Genomic DNA, 20,843 nt, shown 5'->3' on the forward strand with positions numbered 1-20,843 from the left:
CATGTGGCCGGTCCTCTGTGCTGTAATGCTTAGTCCAGTTACTATTTTTCCCACTACACTGACTTGTGGGATGAAGAAGCCAACTAACCTTGGCTTCCTGGAGGACACAGTGAAGGACCTAGCTGAGATCTTAGCAAATGGTCTAAACTACAGAGGGAGGAACATTAAAGTGACAGTTAGGTGCTTTGTGTTTGACGCCCCAGCCAAAGCAATGATCAAGAACACCAAATGTTACTCAGGGTACTATGGATGTGAGCGATGCACACAACAAGGATCATGGTTAAATCGAGTCACATACCCGGAGACATCTGATTTAGAGCTGCATACTGATGAATCATTCAGAGCTCAAACACAGCCTGAGCACCACCATGGCACCACACCAGTGTCTGACCTTCCAATTGACATGGTTCAGAGTTTCCCCATTGACTATATGCACCAGGTCTGCCTAGGCGTCACAAAGAAGCTGCTCTATATTTGGTGCAGAGGCGAAAAGGGGATGCGGATATCTGCCAGCCAGGTTCAGGAGTTGAGCAGCAGGCTGCTGATGCTGAAGTCATCAATCCCCTCGATTTTTGCACGCAGCCCTCGAGGCCTAGATGAGCTTGAACGATGGAAGGCAACTAAGTTTCGCCAGTTTCTGCTATACACAGGGAAACTGGTGCTGAAAGGTGTCTTAAGAGAGGACCTTTACAACCACTTCCTGACATTGAATGTTGCCTGTTGGGTTGCTGGTGTGTCCAACACTGGTGCAGCAGCACCATGACTATGCTCACCAACTACTACAATACTTTGTAGAGAAAGGCTTTGAACTGTACGGGCCCACTTTCCTGGTTTACAACACTCACCATGCTGCACCTGTCAACAGATGCAGTGTGCTTCAAAGGCCTGGACAACTGCAGTGCTTTCATGTTTGAGAACTACCTCGAGGCCATTAAGAAGATGGTGCGATCTGGAAAGAGTTCCCTGGCTCAGGTAGCAAACAGACTGGAAGAGAGTCTGAACCGGCCAATTACACAGCAAAAAAAGAGAACTTCTAAAAAAAAGGAAGGACCAGGCATACTATTTGGAAGATGGACATTGCTGTGAAGTTGTGGATCAGGTAGAAAAAGAGGGAAAGGTTAAATGCATAGTCTACCGCCACCCTGAACCTCTTTTCTCTCAGCCATGCAGTTCGTTTTTGATTTGGGTGTTCCAATACCACAGGAGGAACACAATGATGAAGAGGATTCCTACAAAAGAACTCTGGAGGAGCGCCATACTAGTAGAGACGGGGCAGATTACAACTTTTATGGCAGTTCTACATCAGGTCTGAAGAAAGGTGAAAATGGATCTGAGGGTTTAAGACCAAGGGGAAAGTCTTAACCTAAAGGCTGAATCGTTTAAAGGCTCACATTTTCCAATGTTTATTTCTAAATAAACACGACAATGTATCAAAGCCTCGATTACCTTGTATCTTACGTTACGGCACCGTAGCTGCTGTTTTTGTAAAAATAGGCTCATACACCCGTGACTTCCTGTCAGGCAGTAGAAAATACCTCGATGCTTAAAGACTCTGCTTCTGCAATGGAAGGTCTGGACTCTGAATATTAAATGAAGCTGGCAGCTGGGGGCCTAAGTGCAGGACACACCTGACTTTTGAAATGGGAGGTCTGAACTGGGAAGATTACAATGCAGTGTTGTGGTTGTCTCATTTCTAGGTAAATGCATAAAATTATCTCAGGCAGGAATATGTCAGTGGTCATTGAGGTTGTCTATCACTAACTTTTCTTCTTTCTAATCAACAGTATGTCTTACATCGTTGTTGAATTCCTCAGTGAAGGGAGTGTAGCTGTGGTGGCTAAATGTTGGACGTATAAGGAACTAACGGTATTTTATCAGATCATTGGCTATTGACTATTTTCTGGGGGTGTCAGTATGTACTGTACTTTGGAAAATACACAAAATCATCCAATCTGTTTATTATTAGACAAATATTGGAGTTGGGAAACATAAAAGTGTACAAGCCCCCTTGTAATTGCGGGCAGAAAGGAAAGTGGCACTTTACAAGGTAATATTTGATTTGTAACCAAAAAAAAAAAAAAAAAAAAAGAACAGAAAAAAGAAAAGTCACATACGGCTTTGGAAACATGATCAATCTGTGTTCAATCGGAACATAGAAAGCTGCACTGAAATTGACTCTCTGTTCAACTCTGAATATTTATCAATCACTGGAGCTTCAACCTCTCCACTCAGAAGTGTTTCTTCCAATTTTTGCAGAGTCAGCAAACCATCCTGGTTAAACCGCTCAGTGAGCTGTGCATCTACAGTATCCAGGGCTTTAAAGAATTCCTCTCTGTAGTGGTCCTTTGCAGATTTAGGCTGATATGCTTCAGCTCCTCCAGTGAAGCATTTTGAGGGTGGTCTGGTCTGTGGAATTGTAATGGGCTTAACACCTAAAGACTGAACCATGGCCATCGCCTCTTCAAACAAAGTTTGGAAGCTTGCCTCATTTCTTTTGTCCATGAGTGAGGTCCTGACAACTTCAACAGCAGCCTTCATGCCAGCAACTGTAGCAGTTCTCTTCTGAAAAGAGATGTTCAGGCATTCAAGCTCATGAACCACTGGTGAGGTTTTAGACCCAACACTGTTTTACCTCTACAAAACTGACCTAGCAAGCCATTAGCAGTAGATGCTGTGTTTGAGGTACCAGAAGCCATCTCCTCCAAGCTAGCAAGCACTGATCCATACTGTGATAAAACAGCTGTGATGGCTTTGTTCCGTACCGTCTATTTTGTTGCACAGAGCGGATTCTCTGCATGTGCAATCGTTGCATGAATTGCTTTAAACTTCCCTGACTGAGATAACAGGACTCCCAACTGGTTGACCCAATCCAAGAAGTCTCTGATTAAAACGGAGGCAAAGCAAGCTTTCTGTGCAATTAAATTAGTACAGTGGGCACCACAGTGAACGTAGAGTGCTTGTGGCTGCTCTTGTTTTATCATTGCCTGTGCCCCAAAAATGCTTACCGGACATATTAGCAGCCCCATCATAGGTTTGACCTAGTAAACCATGGATTGGTAAATTTAATCTCAGCAGCACATCCTTAGCAACTTCAGCAAGACTCTTTCCTGTTGTATCTGAGACACCGTACAAACCAATTCATTCTTCATGGGGAACCAGGTCATTGTCAATATAACGCAGGCATATGCTTTCTTGTTATTGCCCAGATATGTCTTGTGTTACATCAATGATAATTGCATACTGAAGAATGGGTAGATTCCTGATTGTGTCAGCTATTCCACGAACAATATTGTTGCTCATTGTGGACAGAATTTCATTCTGGATCTCTGGGCTAATGTATTCTTTCTGGGCCTCTGTACTAATGGGGGCACATTGAAATGTGACACTGAATTATATTTATGTAATATGTCAAATGTTAGTAAAGTCATGTAGCCTACAGCCATTAACCTTTTATGCTTAAAGATTTAACTGATTGAATTATGGTTTTATTGTTAAATTTAAGTTGCTGCCACATTCTTTTTCTTTTTGCTCATGGGATACCATGAAAATGAGTATTAGTTCAATAACTGACCTTTATGTCAGTTTTCACCTGATAATATAACAGTGATTGAGAATTACATTTGTGTATAGACTCTGAAGTATGCGGACGTCTTTATGTCGGGTGCTGTTGCGATGGTGAATCGTAATTTCGGAGCTCCATTGAGCATGGTTTTTCACAGTCGTGGTGCACACGCTTAACTCATAGTCAACCTACTCAGAGTTGATTTAACTAACTCAATTCAGCTCTTATGACACTGAAAACTCAGTTTCCCATCTCAGGGTAAATCAACTCAAGAGTTCAAGTTTTAACTCAGAGTTGGTTGAACCTCCTTATTGTAACAGGCCCCAGGAGATATTGGGATATCTTTCAAGCAGAAGTTACTTTTTATTGAGAACTTGCCGTGCGTCGCTGTAGTCATCCAAGTCTAACTTAGGCAGTGTACATTGTAGAGTTTATACCTTTCAAAGGGGGAGGGATTACATGGAGGTGTAGACACTCTGAACAAAGCATGCAAATGAAGTACAGGAGTCAGCCCGTCACCGGAATTTCCCAGCCCTGATCTAATCAGCATAATAGTGTCATTCAGATGCATAGATCAGTATCTAATCCAATCAGCCTGACTATTCAAAGACTCGCCTAGGGGCTCCAAGAGCCATTAAAGACAAAGGGTGAGAGTTTCAGTCATCTGACTAATTTAACTTACAATAGAGAGAACAGGACTGGCATAACCTTAAATGCTAAATTCAATTTACTCTACCTTGTTTTTTTTTCATGTTATGTTATGTAAGGACGTAAGATCAGCAGATCTTAAACAGTTTCTTAAATTTGTAATCCCACAGTTACACAGAAGAGACTTTGTTGCTCAGCACATGAAAATAAACTACTTGCTTTGATTTCAGACTGTGATTAAGTGGTTTCTCCTGTGTGAATCTTCATGTGTCGCTTCAGGTGACTTTTAAAAGCAAAACTCTTCCCACACTGATCACACGTGTGCAGCTTTTCTCCAGCGTGAATTCTCTCATGTGCTTTCAGATCTGCTGACCAACCGAATCTCTTGTCACAGTGTGAACACTTGTAAGGTTTTTCTCCAGTGTGAATAATCTGGTGCCGTTTTAAATTCTCCGCTGTAATAAAAGTCTTCTCACACTCAAAGCACATGTACTCTCTCACACCAGTGTGGATTTTCTCATGTCTATGTAAAGTTTGACCCTGTGAAAAACACTTTCCACACACAGAACATGAATACGGCTTCTCCTTCGTATGAATTCTCAGGTGTTTCTTCAGGTCTGATGACCCATGAAATGTTTTGCCGCATTGATCACATGTGAACGGCTTCTCTCCAGTGTGGATCTTCATGTGTTCTTTAAAGTGTGAAGATCGACTGAAACTCTTCCCACACTGATCACATGAGAACGGCTTCTCTCCAGAGTGGATCATCATGTGACGATTATGATTTGTTATTTGTGTAAAACTCTTCCCACACTGATCACATGAGAACGGCTTCTCTCCAGAGTGGATCATCATGTGACGATTATGATTTGTTATTTGTCTGAAACTCTTCCCGCATTGATCACATGAGAACGGCTTCTCCCCGGTGTGGATCCTCATGTGACGCTCAAGATTTTGTTTGGTTGTGAAACTCTTTCCACACTGAGTGCAGGTGAAAGATTTATTGTCTCTTCTTTTCTTTAAAAATGTCTGTTTAGTCTTTGAGCGACTCAAAGGTTTTCCTCCAGGTTTGACATGATGTTCCTCCTCCACTTCACTCAGTTCTTCACTCTCCTCCTTCACTTCCATCAGTTCTGAAATCAAAGAAAAAAATATTACATTTAATTTTCAGAACATCAAAATAATTCAAAGAGAAATATAAAGTTAAAGGACATGAACGTGAGCCCTGATGTAATCGTAGAAAGTAGACAACTGTTATAAAATATTATGATAATCTGATGCCTTTATATAAATTGATTATATGTCCTTGAAACTTTCCATGAATGAGGTCAATTTATCTTCCAATTATTATTTTTAAAACATTATAGGCACGAATCCCATGTTTCTTTATCAAGAACTATTAATTTGATCAATGACACAATTATCTAACATGATATTAAAATTTAAATATACAACACTGCCATATTTTGTCACCAACTTTGAGATTGATATTTATTTTACTAAACACATTTTAATTATTAATGGCCGTTCACACTAGACTTTTCCTTGCACTGACTTCCATTCATACGCATGTGAAAGTGGGACACCAGAAACACAAGCTCAAGTGAATAACCCTGTGAGAAATAACAAGCGTTTAGCATTTAAGTGGAGTGGATTACTTATTTTAAATTTTTGAATTATTATTGGTTGTACCGGTATGTTAAATTTATGTTTGTAAAAAAGCTGCCACAGAATGTGACGTCATTTCACGACCGTTGCAGTGTGTGTAGAAACACACATGCTCAAAGTGTAGAGTGGCCTCGGCTTTAACTAATTTTTTTATTTAAATTTTTTTATTTTTTTATTAGCATTATCTGTATCCTACATGTTTCACTCAACCCTGTTACTCCTGACATGATTTTCCTCCTTTCAAAAACAGAGCATTTCTTAAAACTGTGACATCATCTGGGCTCTTTCTACTGCATGATGGGAAGACAAGAAAATAATCTCAATTCATTGTCTCAGTTTCTACACAAACTGTAGCATTGACTGTATTCATCAACCCTGTTACTAAAGTTACTGTAAGAAGAATCTCTATAACTAAGAATAACTTTGATATTTGACAAATACAACTTTATCAGTAACTTGGTGTTTACTGATTATTCTTTAAAAAAAAAAAAAAAAATGGTAAACTATGTTGAAAATTCTGGTAACGTTGTTGCAAATTGGGAACCAGATATCAAATAAATGTAAAATAAAACAGTTAAAATAGTATTTAGTTTGAGCTAATGTTGAACAAGAATAAACACCAACCTCTTTGTTCTTCAGGATCTTCAGTGTGTTTCATTCTGCATGGTTCTGGATCACTCATGTTCTCACTGTCCTCTTTAATAAACTCAGTCTTTGCAGATTTCAGCTCTTCCTGATGCTCTGATGCTCGTCTTCACTTGCAGCTGATGGGAATTTACAGCATTTATTGGAGAATTACAGTGGGAGGAGCTTCACTGATGATGTGATTACAGTGGGAGGAGCTTCACTGATGATGTGATTGAAGTGGGAGGAGCTTCACTGATGATGAATTCCAGAGTTGGGAGAGCTGATCTGCCAAAATCAAAAGTATCAATTACTGAGTTTGTTTTTATAATAAATTACATTTCTAAACATGTATGTCTGTCCATCTATTCATCGTACAGTAACTGATTATTTTTAATTATTATTTTTCGTTAATCCTAACATTATTCTGCTGCTTCATTAAAATACAGGTATCTAGAAATATAGAAAAGAATATAAATAATTTAAATTCTTCCAAATATAAATAATGGTAAGAAAAACAGTTAAAATCATAAACACAGAAATAAACATATAGTAGCCAACAAATGCCCTCAGTCTGCTGACACCAATGAAATGAGCTTTAAGTGTCAATTTACAGGAGATCTGAAGACATCAGCATAATAAATGAGGTGAAAACAGGAACTATTGTCATGAAATAAAGAGTGTTTTCAGCAGATCTGTTAATATTGATGAGCCTCAGACTATCAACACTCATTCAACGAGCCATTCAGGATCATCAGCAGATCATCTCACTTTATTCTGAGTGTTTGCTATTAGAAACACATTATTTGAGTCAGGATACATGATAAAGGACTATTAAACTGCTCCATTGAAAGACAACACTGTTAATTCTCACAACATGACATGGATAAAACATCAGTAATACAAAAACAATCACTAATGACACTCATTTCATCAACAGATAAATAATGACAGCAGCATAATGTGTCCAAATTAAGTTTGATCTTATGATAACTACATTAATCACTATAAAGTTAGATAACATTTATATGTGAAATAAAATAATAACATTTTATATGTGCAGAAAATGAAAATGATCATAAAACTTTTAAAAATAAGAGCACCACAAAGCACTATTGTTCCAAGAGTAAAACACTATTCATATTGTGGCCCTGACGCTGTTTATTCTCTGTTGTAAATATGCTTACTTGATTCACCTCAAGGAGCCTGGTGATCCAAAAGGGCAAAACAACTGTAAGGTTCAAGCTACTTGTTCAAGGGGAAGTGATCCCGAACATCCAGGGGAGCCCAATTAGATGCCTTGGAAAGTGGTATGATGATTCCCTGTCAGACAGGAACAACATCTCCAGCACCGGAAAACAAGTTGAAGAATGGCTGAAAAAGATTGACAAGTCTGGTCTGCCTGGGAAATACAAGTGCTGGATCTACCAACATGGCCTGCTCCCAAGACTCATGTGGCTTCTCACGGTATATGAGGTGCTTCTATCAACTTTTGAAGAAATGGAGAGGAAGTTCAACAGGCACCTTAGAAGATGGTTGGGAATACCCCCGAGCTTTACATCCTTGGGGATCTAAATAAGGTCGGGCCAGCTCCAGCTTCCCTGTCTTCAGTGGTGGAGGAGTTTAAAGTCGCCAAATGCAGACTGTCCGTGACATATAGGGACTCTCAAGACCAACTCACCAGGGAAGCAGGAGTAAGAACAAGATCTGGCCGTAAGTGAGCCGCCAGCACGGCAATTAACCAGGCAGAATGTTCTCTCATAACCAAAGATATCATCGGAAAACCTTGCACTGGAAGACAGGGTTTAGGATGCCTGAACGAGGAAGGTGCCTGGACGAGGTGGAACCTTATTCCGTATATCCTTTCTACTCCGAGCAGTGTATGACACCTTACCAACCCCAGTCAATTTGCACAGGTGGGGGATGAGGGAGGACCCACTGTGCAGGTTGTGTGGTGGGAAAGGAACAATGGCGCACATTCTGTCAGGGTGTAAGATTGCATTGACACAGGGAAGATACAGGTGGCGCCATGACAAGGTGTTGGCAGTGCTCGCAGACATCCTGGAGCAAGAAAGGAGGAAGAAACAACCAGCCAAAGTAAGACCAATGCTGAGCACCATCGCCTTTGTGAAAGAGGGCCAAAGACCTGTCATCCACAGCCAAGCCAGGCAGAATCTTCTGCAGTCAGCCCAGGGATGGGAAATGGAGGTTGATCTCGGGAGGAAACTCCACCTCCCAGAGGCGGTATTGTCCACAACTCTAAGGCCCGACATTATTATGTGGTCTCCAGAGGGAAAGAAGATCATTCTGGTGGAGTTGACGGTGCCGTGGGAGGAGGGCTGTGAGGAAGCTGCAGAGAGGAAAAAACCCAAATACCAGCAACTCGTCCAAGACTGCCGGGACAAGGGGTGGACAACATGTCTCATGTCGGTGGAAGTCGGATGTCGAGGATTCCCAACTCAATCTGTGTGGAATCTATTGACAAAGGTTGGATTGAGAGGCCTCTTAAGGAAAGCAGCCGTTCGTAGGCTGAGAGAAGCGTTAGAGAGAGCCTCCTGTTGGCTCTGGCACAAGAGAGAGGGCACAAGCTGGAAGCCTGGAGGAGAGAGGCAGTGACCTGGCCAGTCACTTGCTGACCCGCCAACTGGAGGGAGTTGTGGTTAAGGTTCGAAACACCCAGTGAAGGTTGGAGACCACCCGATGACCTCTCTCCCAGACCAAGGCTTCATCCATTAGAAATGGGTGTATGGTAGCATCGCAGATGTATTCTACAACCTGCTTTTGGGGGGAGGTGTCCGGGAGGGAAATAGTTGAGAGGGAGAGGTTAAAGACGAAAAAGGGGAAAAGAGGGGTAAATGGTAAATGGACTGCATTTATATAGTGCTTTCACAGACCCAATGGCCACCAAAGCGCTTTACATATTGCCTCACATTCACCCATTCACTCACTCATTCATACACCGACGGCGGTGTCAGCCATGCAAGGCGCCATCCAGCTCGTCGGGAGCAGCTGGGGTTAGATGTCTTGCTCATGGACACCTCGACACTTGGTCAGGTGGAACCGGGGATTGAACCACCAACCTTACAGTTTGTAGACAACCTACATCGGGAGGACGGTGAGGGGTGTGGAGAAAAGTTAGCTGAACGTTACATCGCTTCTTGGGCCTTCTTGTTGTTTGTGGGGACATTTAAGACACCTCCTGGTACCCGTGTTTAAGTTGTACACGTTCAGGAAATAAACCACAGCTGTTTGGTGCTTGTAAACTGGATCCTCGTCGCCTGTCTGCTTCTCTGGGAAAGTCCACAACGTCACAATATAGGTTAGTTGCACGTGGCTGCCATTTTGGATTTCGGATTAGCGAGTGTGCGGGTAGACATTTCCAGTTTCGCATTACGCCCGGTGCAGGGAGCCGGAGAAAGCCGAAAATTATCTTTTATAGTTGTTTATAGAATCAATTATCACTTAAAATACTACTAAGATCCATATTACTATCACACGAGCCAATGGCAATTAAATGCACGGTCGCATAGTCAGATTAATGAATGAAATACAACTGATCACAAACAGAAGATTTGACAGATGCTGCTTACACATACGCAATGACAATTATGCCTACTGTAAATATAGAGTTACAACTACGCTTAGAGTAGTTTGCATAAAATGCACCGTGAACATTCACATGTTTGCCCTGTGATAGGCTACAGTTAATCTCCATAAATACTATTTTCTCAATTCTGCGCATTTATTTTTACTTACTTGCATCAATTGCTCAATCAATATTATCACATATTTTACATTTATATTTTTAGCTGTAGGTACCACATACAATTTAATATACGTAAGTTTGTGTATATTTTACACATAGTACAGTACCGTATGTGCTGCTTATAAACACCAGACAGATAATGATTTATGAAACAGATCTTTACTCATCTCACTTGCACAAAATAAATGCAGTAATAGAAAGCATAGAAACGCACAGGAGAAATACACTGAAAATTATATGCATTTAAAAATTTGGTCGGGTTGAAGTCATCCCTCCGGATCTTCTGTATCCACTCAGCCCGTACCGCAGCGTCAACGGGGAATGCATGAACGCTGACTTCTTTATTGTAATATCGTGACGAAACGGTACATAACGGCACACAACAATGAAGTGCTGAGGCTATCACCCTCTGAAAGGCAAGTCGCCTCTCTTGAATCCTAAAAACACTCATTGTGAAAAAATATCTCTCTGGTAATGGAACTCAGTCGCTGTGGTCTCTTGCTCTCGCTGTCAGATCACCGGAAGTTTTCACTGGAAGTACTCGCCCACGCACTCAAGTTTGAACGTTCAACGGTCGTCGTGCACGGAGCGAATTGGAGCCTTTCATATCATAATACAGTGACGCAGTGAAAGATTATTAATAGCCGTTCTTGTTCTGTCCTATCTATCATATGTTGCTACCTCATTAAACAGCTGTGCTATACATTTAAAAAATGTCTCAATTTTAAAGTAGGCTATATATAAAATAATTGATATTTTTGATTTTTGTTTTCTTGTTTTTCTTTAATGTATTTTACAACAATACAAAGAGCAATGTGTAACGTTTTACCAGATTTAGTGTTACACTTATGGTCTCTAATTTGTTCCCCACTAAAAAAAATTTTTTTCACAAAACGTTCAGATTTTATACAATTATTGTGCACTCGTGATTTTTCTAGACTGAATTTTACTGCTGAATGATCCACTAATCTAGTTTATAATAGCATTTATGTCAGATTATGATAACATATTTGTTGTTGTTGTTGTTTTTCTTTATAATGAAGTTGTCTGTATTAAGTAGATTGTGTTTAACACACACAATAGTGATTATCAGTTCAACACAGAGTTATAGAAATTCTACTTGATTAAAAAAAACAAAAACCTGTGCTGGTATCGGTATCGGATCGGATCGATTCTGAAAAAATTGTATCGGTGCATCCCTAGAAAAAATACTTTGTTCTTACTCATGATTTTTCCCTGTTTCCTTGGGAACCCAAAGTAGCGCCACACGTTGCTTTTAAAATTGTCAGGAGTGTAGATTTTGAACTCCTCGTCAGGTGTGGGTGTTGTAGGCGTTGGCGCGGCCATTGTTTTGATATGCAAAATAGGCACTAACCAGGGCGCTAATGTCACCTACAGGAGCCCAGATGACCAATAATAGCCTTGTTAATCTCTACCATTATGATCTCTCTGCATCAACGCAGCTCCTAGACCCACAGCTCACAGGCATCAGCATGAATGAAGAAGGGGAGAGTAAAGTTGGGGAAACTTAACCAGAGGTGGGTAGAGTATCCAAAAACTGTACTCAAGTAAAAGTACAAGTGCTTATAGAAATATTTACTCAAAGTAAAAGTAATAATCTTAATAGTTACTTGAGTAAGAGTAAAAAAGTATCCAATGAAAAAACTACTCAAGTAGCGAGTAACTAGTTACTTCAGATCATATAGGCCTATTTATATATATATATATATATATATATTAGAGGTGGGCATAGATTAATTTTTTTAATCTAGATTAATCTAGATTAATTTTGAAATTAATCTAGATTAATCTAGATTAAAATGGCTCATTTGAATTCTGCCGAAGGCATTCAGAATATGTGTGCTACCCAAATAATGACTATAAAAGTAAGTCTTTGAGAACGGGTTTCTCAAGCCAGGTGGCGCATTAGACCAGGGGCTCATCTCCCGTTTCCAAAATGCATCACAAACTGCTTGAGAAAGCTGTTCTACTCATAGACAGTAAAGGTTACTACTGTACTGTTACCGTCCGTAGGCAACATTAGGTAGGCCTATGTTATTATCAACTACTATAGGCAATCAATTAGGGATGGGCGATATGGCCTAAAATCCATATTGTGATATACATTGCAGCCTCTTGCGATAACGATATTATAATAAAACCATTTCAGAACAGGTTACACAGACCCTGCTAATCAACTGCTAAATGTTTTTGTTTTTTTGAAAGGGTGTATGTAGTTTTGAGAACATATATTGTGCAAAACTGTAAGTATACAACATAATTTTGCAGATAAATAAAATTTAAGTACACTAGCTGCAGAGACTTAAGTAGGTCTAATGTTTATTATGGCTTGGAGCTTATGAAACCCCAAATTTAAAATTAGAATATTGTCTAACCGATGTCTTTTCAGTTAAAAAGAAACACAACAACGATTCTTAAAATCGGGCGCTTTTAATAAAAAGAGATTATGTGCTACACCACTCACTAAGATATATTGGGAATAATACGCGCGCGCTGGTATTCAGTGATGTGTTTCGTTTTGAATTTGAGGTGGTAGAACGGATTAGTCGTGTGTTAACTTACCGAACTGTTACACCACACAGTCTACGTCGGACGGCTTAAATCCGAACCAAGTCCAAATAATGGATGTTCCACCGATCTTTTACACCAGCTTTCACTTTCAGCCGTGTTTACTTAAGATGACGACGAATATGATGCGTTGCAGCCGGGTGTTCCTCGCGGCCGCGGGTAGATTGCGTCATCATAGCTTGTGTACTGTAGCTTGAGCCAGCTCCCAACCCAATTTGGAGAATAGATTAACGGCGATATTTTTTTTATCGCGCGATAAGAGTCTCGCGTTAACGCAGCGCGTTAACGCCGATAACGGCCCACCACTAATATATATATATATATATATATATATATATATATATATATATATATATATATATGAAGACTTCATGATGCAAAAGCCTCTGAGTGCCATCTGAAATTTTCTTCTAAAACAATCATTTGTATAAAGCTTGTATATTTAAGTTCAGTAATTTCACTTTAATGACAATTAATAGGTAGGCTACTTTTCATTGCCATTTAAGTGTGAACATAAACATACAAGCTTGATAAAAATGCTCTTTTAGAAGAAAATTTCAGATGGTACTTAGAGGCTTTTGCCTATGAAGTCGTCATATATATAAAATGATATTATTTAGATTTTGTTTATTTAAATGACTATTATTATCAGCTCTTTGCAACAAAAACAGAAGAGAGACGTAAGCATTATTTCTGCCATCTGTATAGCTCGAAAATCATTGCCTGTCCTCTGGTTTGTATAATAGTAACTTATACAACTACATTTGGATTATTACACAATGTCGAAATAAAGTGAATCTGCAGAGTGTTGCATTCAAAGGCATGTATTGACAGAGAAGAGTTAAAAACTCTTCACATGGCCGTGAGCTCATGACTGCTACTGAACATCTGAACACAAAAAAATAAAAAATAAATAAAAGTACATCGACGGATCTTCTTCTGACTGTTCTCCAAAATATAATCAAATGTATATATCTGCAAGCATGTTTAAACTGGTTAACTGTCTACGGCAGGCAAAGGCATTCGTTTTCGAGTTCGCACACCACTGCGCAACAATACACACAATACCGCGGGATGGCGGGTGTTCATAAACTGTGAACAATGGTAGCTTTATTTAATGTAAATTAATGTATATGTCCAAAAAACGGGTAATGTTACTTTCTAGTATCGTGGTGTAATAATCTGTTTGGTTGTAAAATGTATTAGCCTACCTGAGTGAAATGAAATCGAATATATCGTCCTGACTCCTGTGGAATCATTCATTCACAGACAGCTTACGAAGATGTTCAACTAATAAAGATCTTCATCGCTGGCAAAAATATGATGCATTTGAAGATTTGCTCTCACTTGACTGTACTGTAGGTCCACTGCCAGTTCATCTAACGCTCTTGATGTGCTTAAATCTTCCTGTTACGACTCCGAGTCCAGTGTGAATTGAAATCGCTTCAGATGATTCACTGTGTCCAGGGAACTGAACAGAATCAGGAACTGAATCATTCAAACTGATTCGCGAACCGACTTAGACAGATCTGCCAACTTGTAGAAAAAAAGCACTTATTGAACACACTGATCCAACGACAGAGACCTTTGTGCCATTACTAAAAACATTGTTCATATGTACACCTTTCATTTCCAAGGTGTTTGATTTTCACTTTACCATGTTCATGTACATTGACTCATGTGAATGTTGAAGTCAGCAGGACTCAGTGGCATCTGGTCGTGGCACGTTTTATTTTGTATCACCATACTTGGTCGTATAACTACTCAGTAGCGCGGGAAGGGGGGTGCTGCGGGGGCTGCAGCCCCCTCGTCATAGCATCAGCACCCCCAAGTGGGGGGCTGTGAACTACCATAATATTGTACTTTAAAAACGTGAAATAAAAATAAATAAATGGACAGTTAACTAACTCTCTTATGCCTAATGAAGTGAGTGTTCAAGCTACGGAGAAAATTAAATAAAGTCTGAATTTGTCATGCTTTGTTATGTTCAGAGCACGCGAGTGGAGAGCGCATTTCTGAATATTCCGCTCGCTCGCTCATTCTGCTCAGGGTCGCTCGCTCAACCCAGAATGTCCTGCTGGTTCGAAAATACGTGGAATAAGGGCTGCCTCCGACTAAAGTTTTTTTCTAGTCGACTAGTAGTTTGTTCATTTAAGCCATTAGTGTACAAATCGCCCCTTTATATTCATTTTATTACTTAAATAGTCTATATACAGGATAATGAGCGTGTAGCCTGTATATAATATAGCCGCACTCAAGCGCACGCCCACACACATAAAGATGGCCACAAAGAACCGGCAAAAGTATGAATGTGTCAAAAATAGCAAGGAGACATTTAATTGTTTATTAATAAACTGGTGTTTTCTGTGACACTGGAGTTGGCGATGCAGACTCGCTATGAACGCCAGAGAGAAATGCATGTGCATTCCATTTGGATTACATAATCAGAGAATAGCCTATTTCTTTTCGTTTTGAATATTTTCGTTTAAAAGTAGACTTTTCAAGCTTTCTGTAATAGATAGCTTGTGCATCACAGATTTTAGGAATATAGGCTGAGTTTCGGCGCCCTCAGTTCACGTGCAATGCAAGTGATCGTGACGACGCCTTATTATTGTCTGCTATATATTTGCGTCTTATTTATTAAATACAGGCAATTTGTTGATAAAACATTTATCAAAATTAAGATACAATTTATACAAAACGAAAATCTTTTAAAAATAGTCTTTCTACAAAACAAAACTCAATGAAGTGGTAAAAATCATGTCTTACCCACTCCATGTCTCCAGATATATTGCACATATGTATCTTTATCTTTCTCATGCTGCATATGCTCACTTTCATAATCAACATTGATTAAATTAAAAAAATAACATTAGCCTTTAATATTTAAACATAAATATGAAACTAAATGTTTTCTTTAATGGCTACAACACATACAGTACAGAGAAATGTCATGTCTTGTCGTTGGCCACAACATAATGACGTCACATATTTTCCAACCCAGCCCCCAGCCCCCCCTCCATGAAACAGCTTCCAGCGCGCCTGTAATTACTCGTGTAACTGTTTTTAAATAGGGAAAACGCGTATGTGTTTGGTCTCTTCAAAATTCATTGCTGTCAGATACCATTGAATATACTGGGCTAAGCTAGGTACTATCAGAGTGTCACCGCGTGCTAGAGCGACTAAGTACACGCACTGAGATGAGAGAGGTATGTATCAATCGTCTTAGTTAAAGGAAAAACATAGTTTAATATGAAAAAAACGGTGGAGTATCCCTTTAAGGTATCAAGAGTAAAAGTAAAGGAATTCTGAAGGAAAAAAAACCTTGTCAGGGTTTTTATGATGTTTTGCATTTCTATTATTGCATGTTGCATTTTACTTCTGAATATTTTCAAGGTTGATACATTTAAACTATATACTTTTGTGTAGTTTAATGTAAAACAATGCATCATATTGTAAAATAACAATTTTGTAGTGTTGCTGTCCCGTGTGGGAAAATTACTTAGAGTATTAACGAAGTATGTAGTTCCTTACATACCACCACTGTTTTTTTTGAAAATTAAAGTAACAAAATGTAGGCCTATTGTCACAATATTAACAAATTGTTGCTAACTACAGCTCCATCCTAGCCTGGCAAGCCAGACCTACATCAAGATGTTAGGTCTGGAAACTCACCATAGACACGCTCAATCCGAGGGGCGGGATAAACGGCTGTCTTTCAAATTCCCTCTGCACGCAATAGGACAGCGCTTCAACCAACCAGAGCGTTTTCCCAACAGCTGAGCTAACGTTAGATGATAGATTCAACTTTTGCCATATCTGACAGGCAAAAAAAAAAGCATTTCTAAACAAACGTGTCGTAAATACTTCACCTTTGGCTTATAGTCATAAGTTACGCTGTTTGCGTAGATCACGGAGCACGCAGTGACAACCGCGCCCACTACGGTCACATATTATGACGGTCACAGAATCTGGTGTAACACCGGCAAAACTACGAACACATCTTCCTTTTTAAAGAATGACTTAAGTGCCGTTCTTTGCTCTTTTCTCAAAGAAAAACTTAACTCCAAGTCCTCCAGAGTCGCGGCCAAAGCCAATTCGAAAGACTGTTCGCCAGCAGCCATTCTTTGTTTTCAAGCCAGGGAACCGTCACATCTCTGTTGTCATTATGTTAAGCCCGCCCCGCCTATTCTATACGCGTTGTGATTGGCCTGACCCAATTTGGGTTTTTGCAGCTAGAAGGTCTATTGAGAGTGTCTAGACCCACCTGGCTGCAAAATACATTTTGCTGCCGCTAGGGTGCGTCTAGATTTCTAGGCTAGCTCCGTCCCATTTCAAAGGGCGCATCTGAAGCGCTCGGACCGGTCTAGCCTACGGAGGATTGTTCTTGTCGCCTAGCAACAGTGACTGACAGCTGCCGATGACGAGCGAGAGTAACATTCGCACTGGACTTTTTATATTCAAATGGGTTTTATATTCAAATGGGGTTAAAAACCTGTATACATATATTTACCATGGTCCATTTATGTGTATAATAAAAAGAATACACTAGCCTACAAAATCGCATCAAGGTAAGATATAAATGAACATTTGAATCTTCGGCTAAGCCGAAAGTATGACCTGAAACATCCTTAATACCATGTCCTTCAGTAAAATATAAAACATAAAAATGACAATAGCCAATTCTGGCTCCATAGCATATCAAATGAATTGTCAGGATGGCAGCATACTCTCGCACCGTTGCTTGACGCCTGGAGCGATAATCGGGAACATCTGGCTGCGCAATTAGGAAATCCTACGGAGGCTACATGGTGCGTCCTTCGGAGGACCCATATCCACAAAAGAAGAGCTTCTGCTGCTGGTTTATAGAAGTCCCGCCTCACGAACGTGCGTGGATTGTGTTGGAATTTTCACTAGTATACGTATCCTTTGACCGTCTTCTAGTTGTTTATTTTACACACTTTCGTATCTTTTCAGTATTTAGAGTTACCTAACGTTACAGCAGTAGTTTAACTTATCTAGAATCGAAGAAAGAAGAAATACACCATTCCTTCACGACGAAACACAGGTAAGTGTAAATACAACCCGCCATAAGGGTCCCACACATTCTCTAAAGTATTTTCCGAATTTTACATTTTAACCAAGATCTCCGTTTCAAATGTAGTTTAAAATGGCTTTTTAACTAGTTAGGTTTCATTGGTGAGTAGACAGTGTTGCGTCACATTTCCTCAAATAGAACATGTCCGAGTGGGCCTAACGTTACTGTAGGCCTACTGTTGTTGTTGTTTTTTGGTGGAATTTACTGCTGTAGTCTCTTACTGTGGTAATTTATTTCATTATCCTGGTAAATAGAATAGCTTATTTCAGCTTTATTATTTAATTGTTGTTTTGTATTTTTATATATTGTTTTTCTCCCTTCCCAATTCCTAGAAACCCTGTTTTTGTCAGGAAATGTTGTATTCACACAATAGTGGTGTGGGAAACACATCTATTTTCTTCTTCCATTGCAGCTTTCGGTGATTGCAGATTTCTGTGATTTCCAATTTCAGTGAAGATTGACAGTGTTTTTCAGGTAAGCATGTTTTAAAAAAGTGATAGTATTAAATGCACTATACAAATATTGTTATTGGGGGACTGTAAACTATTCTGTTTTTAGAACTTGACAATCCCCTAACTTACACCTTTTCAGAAACATATCAATTGGCTACCATGTCCTTACACAACACATGGTCTTAAGTGGATAATTGCTTTTGCTTATTTTATTCACAAACCATACTTTTTCACAATGTTAGGGCGTTGTAGTTACATGGAGTTTTGGGTTCTCTGGCTAAACTGGCATCATAAAATTTGATTGTATTTTAGGATGAAGCCAAGTCGGAGAATCTATTTACAGTCCTGGAGAGCTACCAGACGCACTCTCCAAAAACTCCATGCAAGCCAGGCAGAAAATGCCCGTGCAAGCCAGGCAGGGAATACCCGTGCGAGCCAGACAGGGAATGCCTGTGCAAGCCAGACAGGGAATGCCTGTGCAAGCCAGGCAGAGAATCTCACTCACCAAAACACTCTGCCCGTACACTCCTGAAAACACCTAGAGAAGTGAAAACTGTGGAGAAGTCTGGCATGGAGTGTCTACACTACCAATTGAAGGAGAAGCTAGTTGAGACCCTGGATCGTTACCCAGTTCAGCTTGTGAGTGATCTTGAGACTCTGGAGCTGTCCTTTAATGTTGATGGACTGCCTCTCTTCAAAAGCTCTGGGAAGTCCATGTGGCCGGTCCTCTGTGCTGTAATGCTTAGTCCAGTTACTATTTTTCCCACTACACTGACTTGTGGGATGAAGAAGCCAACTAACCTTGGCTTCCTGGAGGACACAGTGAAGGACCTAGCTGAGATCTTAGCAAATGGCCTAAACTACAGAGGGAGGAACATTAAAGTGACAGTTAGGTGCTTTGTGTTTGACGCCCCAGCCAAAGCAATAATCAAGAACACCAAATGTTACTCAGGGTACTATGGATGTGAGCGATGCACACAACAAGGATCATGGTTAAATCGAGTCACATACCCGGAGACATCTGATTTAGAGCTGCATACTGATGCATCATTCAGAGCTCAAACACAGCCTGAGCACCACCATGGCACCACACCAGTGTCTGACCTTCCAATTGACATGGTTCAGAGTTTCCCCATTGACTATATGCACCAGGTCTGCCTAGGCGTCACAAAGAAGCTGCTCTATATTTGGTGCAGAGGTGAAAAGGGGATGCGGATATCTGCCAGCCAGGTTCAGGAGTTGAGCAGTAGGCTGCTGATGCTGAAGTCATCAATCCCCTCGATTTTTGCACGCAGCCCTCGAGGCCTAGAAGAGCTTGAACGATGGAAGGCAACTAAGTTTCGCCAGTTTCTGCTATACACAGGGAAACTGGTGCTGAAAGGTGTCTTAAGAGAGGACCTTTACAACCACTTCCTGACATTGAATGTTGCCTGTTGGGTTGCTGGTGTGTCCAACACTGGTGCAGCAGCACCATGACTATGCTCACCAACTACTACAATACTTTGTAGAGAAAGGCTTTGAACTGTACGGGCCCACTTTCCTGGTTTACAACACACACACCATGCTGCACCTGTCAACAGATGCAGTGTGCTTCAAAGGCCTGGACAACTGCAGTGCTTTCATGTTTGAGAACTACCTCGAGGCCATTAAGAAGATGGTACGATCTGGAAAGAGTTCCCTGGCTCAGGTAGCAAACAGACTGGAAGAGAGTCTGAACCGGCCAATTACACAGCAAAAAAAGAGAACTTCTAAAAAAAGTAAGGACCAGGCATACTATTTGGAAGATGGACATTGCTGTGAAGTTGTGGATCAGGTAGAAAAAGAGGGAAAGGTTAAATGCATAGTCTACCGCCACCCTGAACCTCTTTTCTCTCAGCCATGCAGTTCGTTTTTGATTTGGGTGTTCCAATACCACAGGAGGAACACAATGATGAAGAGGATTCCTACAAAAGAACTCTGGAGGAGCGCCATACTAGTAGAGACGGGGCAGATTACAACTTTTATGGCAGTTCTACATCAGGTCTGAAGAAAGGTGAAAATGGATCTGAGGGTTTAAGACCAAGGGGAAAGTCTTAACCTAAAGGCTGAATCGTTTAAAGGCTCACATTTTCCAATGTTTATTTCTAAATAAACACGACAATGTATCAAAGCCTCGATTACCTTGTATCTTACGTTACGGCACCGTAGCTGCTGTTTTTGTAAAAATAGGCTCATACACCCGTGACTTCCTGTCAGGCAGTAGAAAATACCTCGATGCTTAAAGACTCTGCTTCTGCAATGGAAGGTCTGGACTCTGAATATTAAATGAAGCTGGCAGCTGGGGGCCTAAGTGCAGGACACACCTGACTTTTGAAATGGGAGGTCTGAACTGGGAAGATTACAATGCAGTGTTGTGGTTATCTCATTTCTAGGTAAATGCATAGAATTATCTCAGGC

General features: G+C 40.3%; 1 protein-coding gene and 1 long non-coding RNA gene across 2 annotated transcripts; one reads left to right on the forward strand and one right to left on the reverse strand.

The window, feature by feature from the left end:
• Positions 1–3,908: 3,908 nt before the first annotated feature.
• On the reverse strand, positions 3,909–6,790 carry LOC307167192 (uncharacterized protein). Its single transcript, XM_079886186.1, has 2 exons — positions 6,503–6,790; positions 3,909–5,343 (listed from the first exon to the last, which is right to left on the reverse strand). Exons 1-2 carry the CDS (start codon positions 6,558–6,560, stop codon positions 4,448–4,450), a joined length of 954 nt encoding a protein of 317 aa, XP_079742312.1. The 5' UTR covers positions 6,561–6,790; the 3' UTR covers positions 3,909–4,447.
• Positions 6,791–17,878: 11,088 nt separating this feature from the next.
• On the forward strand, positions 17,879–18,794 carry LOC307167442. The gene is made up of 3 exons (XR_013822784.1): positions 17,879–17,925; positions 18,384–18,429; positions 18,720–18,794. It is a non-coding gene; the product is annotated as an uncharacterized lncRNA (long non-coding RNA).
• The last annotated feature ends 2,049 nt before the right edge of the window (positions 18,795–20,843 follow it).

This window comes from Squalius cephalus (genome assembly GCF_949319135.1).
Source record: "Squalius cephalus genome assembly, chromosome: 1".
In the NCBI taxonomy this organism is placed as follows: Eukaryota; Metazoa; Chordata; class Actinopteri; order Cypriniformes; family Leuciscidae; genus Squalius; species Squalius cephalus.

Excerpts from the sequence above, each read along its gene's own strand:
- LOC307167192 (XM_079886186.1), bottom strand. The coding sequence starts at position 6,560 with ATGAGTGATCCAGAACCATGCAGAATGAAACACACTGAAGATCCTGAA. Across the intron at positions 5,344-6,502 it reads AGATCCTGAAGAACAAAGAG|AACTGATGGAAGTGAAGGAG; the intron begins GTTGGTGTTTAT and ends CTTTGATTTCAG.